The sequence below is a fragment of the Acanthochromis polyacanthus genome, chromosome 12 (assembly GCF_021347895.1).
Source record: "Acanthochromis polyacanthus isolate Apoly-LR-REF ecotype Palm Island chromosome 12, KAUST_Apoly_ChrSc, whole genome shotgun sequence".
NCBI lineage: Eukaryota > Metazoa > Chordata > Actinopteri > Pomacentridae > Acanthochromis > Acanthochromis polyacanthus.
In genome coordinates this window covers 32,372,576-32,380,990 of record NC_067124.1, presented here as the reverse complement: position 1 = coordinate 32,380,990, position 8,415 = coordinate 32,372,576, and the positions used below count along the sequence as shown (strand labels likewise).

The 8,415-nt window shown below is 38.9% G+C and overlaps 1 protein-coding gene across 1 annotated transcript; it reads right to left on the bottom strand.

Moving 5' to 3' along the window:
• Positions 1–5,241: 5,241 nt before the first annotated feature.
• Positions 5,242–7,932, bottom strand: LOC110962109 (trypsin-3-like). The gene is made up of 5 exons (XM_022209998.2): positions 7,839–7,932; positions 6,727–6,880; positions 5,777–6,039; positions 5,520–5,656; positions 5,242–5,445 (listed from the first exon to the last, which is right to left on the bottom strand). The coding sequence occupies exons 1-5, from the start codon at positions 7,876–7,878 to the stop codon at positions 5,293–5,295; spliced, it is 747 nt and encodes a 248-aa protein (XP_022065690.2). The 5' UTR covers positions 7,879–7,932; the 3' UTR covers positions 5,242–5,292.
• Between the last annotated feature and the right edge of the window lie 483 nt (positions 7,933–8,415).

Sequence of the window (8,415 nt, the reverse complement as noted above, 5' to 3'; positions counted from 1 at the left end):
GTTACGCTAATGTCAAAGTAAGACTATAAAGTTACTTTTATCCTATAAAATCCATCAGTAATGCATTAACTGCATAACTTGCCTTTAACTTCCTTAACCTTATTCCTTTCTATTACATTTGACTTATTTTAGTGTATTCAGTTACATCTTATTTACATTCAATTTTAAAATATAAAATAACGTAATATTTTCTGATATTCTAAATTCATCATTGATTGTCATTGCTGTCATGTTATTACATTTTATTTACTTGTTTCAATATATTACATTACATGTTATTTATAATGATCAAAAAGAAATGTCAGAATAAAAATATAAAATGTTTTCTAGTCTACAAAATTCACCATTAACTTTCATTAAGTTTTTTTGTGTAATATTTTCTGTACTTATTTCATTGTATTTGATTATATCTTATTTACACTTTTATTCAAATAAATGTAGCAATATAAAATGAAAATACTTTTACCTTACATATTCCATCATTGACTTTCATTAACGTATTAACTTTTATTCAGAACATTTTATTTACCAGTGTTAATGTTAAATCAGATTATAATAAATGAAATGTGCCAATATAAATTCTTGTATGTACTACATCACACAATCAAAAAGAAATAATCACAATACAACAGAAGAATTGACAATAAAGTTGTTATTGCAGTCAAAAATTCTAAATTAAATCATCAATTTACCAGTCATAAAAACTAGAAACACTCAATTTAAAAAGGAAATAAAATGGTAAAATCCTTGAGAATTAGTTTTTCTTTATCATTTTTATTTGCATGCCAGCTATTTTTACAGACAATATTTAGTTCTTTTTTTAATTTAAATTGCATTAAAGACAATTCCACTACACAATGAGAGGAAATAATCAGCAAAACAGCATGAAAAAATGACAAAGGGATTTTATTTGAACCCTACCTGATGTCAAGCTCCCCTGGATATAACTGTGTGAGACATCCACTCGGTGTTAGTCCTGTCTGGCGACCTGTCGAGCAGTTTTCTGACTTTATAGCTCCAACATGGGGATGGAGCCACGTGCGCGCTTAAGGATGCGCGCTCCCGCTGACTCAGCCGTGCGTCAGGAGAGGCGGTGGTCCTGAGGGCTGAGCCAAGACGCGCACTGCTGCTTTGTTTTTATCTTTACCATGGAGATGGTAGGTCGGTGGCAAAATCCGTCTCCTGCTGTAAAAACTGTTTCCAGGGTGGGAGGTTTGGATAGATGCAGATAAGCGCAATTTGGCAACAAGGTTGTACTTGTTTCCATGATTTCACTGATTAATCTAATCAGTCAGTCTAAACCCAACTCTCACTTAACCTTTATTTATGCATTTACTTTTAAGAAAGCACAATTTAATTGGATTTTTTTTAACTTTATTTGACAATATTTTTGCAGTTTGGAGATGCGTTTTGGTGCGTAAAAATTGTAAACAATTAAAAAAAACGGCAGTTGAGACCATGACTTTGAAGCTGAAAGTTCTGAAGTTATCACATTTTGTCGGTAACTGAACAGAATGTCCTGTCAGCCAATCAAATTAACCTTAAGAGGAGCGAAGATAAGGAGCTGGGCAACTTCAGTCTGCAGTGAGGTTTATTCACAAGTTGGATGTCGCCCTCTGGTGGCTCTTCAATAAAATGCACGCACAAAAATGTAAAGTAATAAGGTAGGTCAGGACTTCTTAGCGGTAGAGGGATCAAAGAGGGTGTCACAAGCTTAAAGGACATTTTAGCTGCATTCTCCTGCCAAACTTGAGAGAGAGAAAAAAAAAGCTTTCCCATGTGGCTCGCTGCACTGCTGCCACCGTCCTGGTTTAACCATGATTACATCCCTGGAGAGTTTCTTTACGGGGGAAATCTGTTGACCGCTCATGAGGGTCCACACCCTTAGCCACCAGAGCTGGCCTGATCCATCAACACGCTTCATGTCAGACCCAAATAGAAGCCACCAGGAAGCTGATGTCATGTAAGGGGGCGGCCATGCGTGTTTAGGGGATGGTGAGCTGGCTGGACTTACTGGATGTGCTGTTGTATGTGGGATTTCTGCACGAGGCCTGGATGTTCATTGATTTCCTTTGCAGTGCTGGGCTCAAGGTTATTTTGCAGCAACTTCGGAGCTATACTTTATTGCACTGCATTCTCACACCATTTTATATGGTACAAAATATGGAAAACTTTTTGCTCTACGAGCGTATTTGTGTCCTGCAGCTTTCTTTTCGTACGACCAGTGTACAAACAGGCACATTCAGGCCTGTAGGAAACGCATGCCATTTTCTTTCTGCACCTAAATGTGTCTCTCTGTTGATATTTTGTCAATTTTAACTCATTATCTACAATATTTTTGCACTTTTTCAGGTGCCTGTTGAACCATTTATTGAGGTTTTTCAACTTCTTTTTTGTCTTTTTTATAGTTCCAAGTTATGGCCAAACATCTGCTTTCTCCTGCCATGTGCCTGACTAATCATTACAGTTACTGAGGATTAAACAGAGTTAGTATATGGCCACATCAGTAGCATCTACTCTAACGCTCGCTGCATAGGGATGAGGATCCCTCCGCCAACCTGCCATAACTTCTAAGCAGCTCGTAAACATGGTTTTGCGGGATTCCAAAGGATTCAAAACACAGACATCTGCACTGCCAGAGTCAACATCGTGTCCAAGATCATGTTTTGAGTGCAGCCTCCAGCGCTCCCTATGGCAGTGAGAGCTATTTTTTGTACAGAGGCTACAAGCCCTCAGAAACCTCGTTAGGCTCCAGTCTTCATGCGGCGGTCAAACAAGTGCCTGGTGACTCACTCATCTGCTCAGAGCCACACCCAAGCAGCTAAAATCCACTTAAATCATTTTGGGATTTTTTTTTCTAACAGAATATTGCCATGTGTGCACCTGATGCCGTTTGATTTGCAGTTTGTGCCCTTGTTTGTGTTGCTTCAGGTGCTGCCTGACCCAACACATCACTGGGAGGGAGGAAAAGAAACCTTTAGTAGGAGGATCTGTGATAGGGAGTGACCCTGAACATCAAGTTCAGAACATGTACCACAGATCTGAGCAGAAACCGGGAAGTTCTCCACCAAACTTTAGACTGGACCCTGGTATCAGTCACATTATCTGAACAGAAAAGTGGGATATCTTGCTCAGTGACTCCACCTTGTGTTCAGTGTTTCCTGAGCTAGAAGAGCAGCACCAATAATCCCACCACCTGGTTCCCAAAACCTGCTGGATGTCCAGATAAGGTTCTTGCAATCGCTGCAACAAAATCAACAGAGACAACACATTTCTGGATGTTTAGAAACTGAAATAAGTCAAAATGTTTCATCGGAGCTTCAGTAGAAATCAGCTGGACTTCTCTTGTAGGTTCTAGAAGACGTCCTTGAAGAGCTCTGTTTTCCACTTCCTCCATGTAGAGGTTGGTGTTGTTTCTGTTGTTTTTATGATTTATGACATTATCACGTTGTCATTTTACACAAAAGACATTTCTGAAATCATTCTACCTCCAGCCATGGCTGTGAGGTGTTGTTTTGGACTTTTTATTGCAATGAAAAATGAGCCCACAGTGAGAAAAAAAATGTGACAGGAGCAAATTAAAAAAAAAAAACTTCCCAAAAACTGCTTGGGGCTCAGAGGGGCTGCCTCTAATACTCTAATACTCACATTCATCTTTACATCATGAAGCGATCTTATATAGTTTGAGTGAAGTGCAGATGAAAAAGCAGACTGTCTAAGTACCACATTTGTAGCAGAGCACCGTAATCAGTGATTATGGAGCATCGCCAGGGTGTGCAGCGAGCTCCAGAGCTTGAGCCCACAGAGAGCAGAGTGGCAGCGGCGTGTTTTTGCCCTTTCAGATTTACTGCAGCCTGACTGTAAATGTCAGGTTTGCTCCTCAGCTTCTGAGGCGTCCTCCAGCATGACACCATGTCTGCCCTTTCATTGTCAAGCCATTCTGAGCTTGTAGCTACAAACGCTGTGACAGCATGAGAGGCAGCTCGATCTGCTACACACCATGTTACACTCTTAGATACGTGCCAGTTTGATTTACAGCCACTAAAAGCGATGAATTACGCGCAAGTGGCTTTGCAGACCCGCACACTGATGACACACTTCTCTTATACGCCTGTTTGAGTCTTATCTGTAGTAAAGAGAATTGTCTTGCAAAAGTAGAAACTGCTGTGTGTGTGGGAGGTCATAAAGAGCAGTGCCGATAATTTCTCTTTACACAGGATGTTGCATTCTTTAATACAGGGTGTCCATAAGGTGTCTTTACAATTTTAAGAATTTAATACAAAGGCAGTTGATAAGATATCTTAACCAGATTTGTTTTATTGTAATCAGTGTTTATTAAAGTTTGTAATCACGTTGGAATTGTGTGTTTCAGTTATCCTGTTGGTGAAAGAAGTACCGTGAAATGAAACCCTAAAAAATGGCTACTCCTTAGACCGGTGGATTGGAAGGGATGGGCCTCCACGTTCACCAGATATCACTCAGTTGGACTTCTTTCTACGGGGTTATGGTAAAGATATCGTGTATCGAACAAAGATACAGGACATTAGTGAGTTGATACAAAAGATTTCTGCTGCCATTACCACCACTGATTGAGCGAACATGGCAAGAAATCGAGTACCGTCTTGAAGTGCTTCGTGCAACTAATGGTTCTTTAATGGAAAATAACTGATGAGTTTGAACTTCTAGCATGTATGGTGTTGATTGTGCTCATTTCTGCTTATGTGGTAATGGTTTTACTTATGTGAGTGTAAACATACTGTCTCAGTAAGTCATGCCGATGTCACATGTATACTTCTCTGTCTTCAAATGTCGCGGACAGTTTCAGTAAGAAAGGCATTGTTGTGTTGCTCAGTCGAAAATGTCACTGCTTTAGGGATATAAGTAAGGGCAAGACTCCCCTTTCAATATATAGACAGCTCTCACTTTCTGCTCCTTGTACTCTCATAGACTGCTTTGCACTCTGTGTGACCTGTACCTTTAGAGCTCTGAATAAAAGAACGAAACACAATTTGGGTTCTTCTGAGTTACTGAACAAAAAGATTTTGCCTCCGCAGTGCTCATATAGAGGTGTATTAAACGAGGCAGAAAAAGCGTTGACAACCACTGATTACAATAAAACAAATCTGGTTAAGATATCTTATCACCTGCCTTTGTCATAAATCCTTAAAATTGTAAAGAGACTTTATGGACACCCTGTACTTCCAATGACCCACTAATGAAGAACACAGCACAAACAGAACATCATGTAGTTGACTTTACTGATGTGAATTCTCATTTTTTTTCTCTCTCCGCTCACAAGCCAGACGCCATCGTGCTCTTGATCCAGGAGACGTAATTGCAGACTTTTGTATACACCCCGGGCTTCTTTCTCAGAGCGCAGCCATGCCCCCAAGACACAACTCCCTGGAGCTCACCGTCACACACCAGGGGACCCCCGGAGTCACCCTGACGTTCAAAGACATTGGGTTATCTTTCTAATTTTTTCAGTACTTGTGCGGCAGCAGTGAGCTCTACGTTACCTGACAGGAGTCCTTTCCTCCCTCCAGGTATCCGGCACAGATCATGTTTTCAGTGATTTGGAAAGGATATGCATTAAAGCAGGTGTCATCGCTCAGCAGAGGGACTTCCAGGCACTGCAGCACATCTGGGTACCTTGCTGTGAAGACACAAAGAGTGTGCATATCTTTATGAAATGCCTGATTTCTACTGAGCACAGCTTGTTTCTTTTTTTGGAAGGAATCTCACGCAGGCAGATTGCATAACACGGTAAACTCACAGCCATCATCGCTGGCCCGTAGGCTCCCCCATCCAGAGACCTGGCACATGGTGCCGTCACTGGCACACTTTGAAGGAAGCACCGCAGGACTCACAAAGCTGTTCAGAGAAGCAGGTCTGCTCAGTCTGATCAGCATGATGTCGCTGTCCTGTGAACGGGAATCGTAGTCAGGGTGGCGGATGAACTCGGCAGACATGATGTGCTGCTCAGTCCCGTCAGTTTCCCAGATGTTGTGTTCTCCCAGCCGAATCTCCACATTCGACCTGAAAGAATTCAACAAGTAAAGCTCCCATAAAGTCCTTATTCACTTTATTCAGTCACAAAATCAGTCCATCGGTGCCATTCGGGTGCTAGAGTTTAACCCTCGTGTTTTCCTATGGGGCAAATTGACCCGTTTTACAGTTTAAAAATGTGGTTTCAAAAATGTAATTTTCATAGTGAATCTTCTGAAGTCCACATTTTCAACATTTTTGGACAATTCTTTAAAATTTTTTGGTGGGAAAAACATGTTTTTTAAGAACATTCTCAAAAAAATCAACCAAAATCCAGCGAATTTCGCTGGATTTTGGTTGATTTTTTTGAGAATGTTCTTAAAAAAATATTAGAAATTTTACTGATATATACATAATCACTTTAGATATTTTTAGGATTCTTTTTGGAAGGTTTTTACTCATTTTTTGAAAATATTTACATGAATTTTCTTGCCAAAATTGAGAGATTTGTTTTATATATCTATATCTAAATCTTTCAAGGGAAACTTTTAAGGAATTATTTGTATTTTCTTCCTGAAGTTTTGCAATTTTTTAGAAATTCGGGGAACTTTGCTGACTTTTTGGATCTTTTTCAGACAAGGAAACAATATTTTTTGGTGCCCATAAATGAAGACAACAGGAGGGTTTAAGTTTACATATTGTGACGAGAGAAAAGCAGCTGGTGATTGTGTTTCTTACTTTGGTCTGCAGTGTGCAGCAGAGAGCACCCAGTTCTCAGACAGGAGAATCCCACCACAGTAGTTGTACCCCGTGAAGAGCGACACCTGGTAAGGAACAGAGTTTTTTGGGCACTCGTACCCTCCGACGATCTTGTCATCGTCTTTGAGGGCAACTGGAGAATAAAAAGTCAGAATAAACAGGTGACACAGGCAGAAGATTATGTTTGTAAGAAATAAATCCGCTAAATAACAGAAAACGTGCTGGTAGCTCATTGACTAATCTTTGTCCTGCTAGAAATAAAATCTGAATTGTTTTGTTAATGAACAGTGAAAAAAATGGAGCTTTGCTGTTATTTATTTATGTATCTACAGCAGGAAAAATAACATTTTCTGTTATTTTGCGATGCATTCATGATTTAAAAGAAGGGACATTTTCAGTTATTAAATGTAATTCTATAATTTATATAAAAATGCTAATTTGTTGTAATCTCACTGGATATTTTACAGTGAAAAACAAGATGTTTTCTGCTATAAAATGATAAATCCAAAATTAAAAAATGGACATTTATCTACAATGAAAGTCAGGGCATTTCCTGTTATTTAAATGTAAATCTATAATTTAAAAATAGGCATTTGCTATTACTTAAACATGTACCTGTAGTAAAATCAAGACATTTTCTTTTGTTTAATATACTTTGATATAGCAAAAAACAAAAACTCAATGTTTGAACAAAGCTATAACATAAACTACGTTTTGTCCTGTAGCTATAAAATGCAACATTTTCATTTATTCTTTACCTACTATAAATAAAAAGAATCATCAATACCATATCTACAGCAATAGAAATGTAACTTTTCTCTTGCACATTTTTTTTTTAATTCTGTGATTGAAAACAGATTGATTTTTTCAGAAATAGTAAATTAAAAGGATGTTTAAAAACTGCTAAGTGCTACATAGAAACACACAAAAAGATATGTTGCCAATAGCATTGAAAAATAATAATGCAATTCTTAAGTGTAAATAAAGGGAAAATCAGCAATCACAAACTTTAGACAATATCTGCTAAACTCTATGTATTAGCATCTATAATTAATCTCTGTTGCCACTGATTCCCCATCATTGTTTCATACCTGCCCCTCCAAAGAGAGTCAGGAGAAGAAGAAGCTTCATGCCGTCTGCCTGTCTCGCTGGCAGATTAATGCGTCGTCACTCGCTTCGTTTCGGGTATTTTAGTCCTCTTATCTCCCTTTTTTCAAGGTCTTCTATCGTCAGAGGTACGCCCCAAACTCTAAACATGTGTTACATTTCCCCAGTCGCACTGGACTTAATGTACACAACACAGGACAGAAAAACACTTCAACGCTGACTGGATTAGGAAATGGTTTGAATTTTGAAATGTCTCACTCAGCATGTTGGTGTTTTTGTCGTTCAGTGTTCTAAATTTAAGCTCACAGTGGTTTTAGTAAAATTTCACTGTAGAATTGTCCCTACAACAGTCACAATGGATGTTTTTTTAGACAATCCGGTGCTGGACATGGCATGTACCGCCTTCTACTGAGCCACAAAGTGAGATTCATGCTTGTTGACGTTGAGCAAGACTCGGAATGTGGTAACACAGTAAACACATGCAGTTAAGAATGTTCTACACTCTAAAACAACATGTTTAGCCCTAACAGGAAGGTAATGAACGCTAAGGTTTGCATGTGT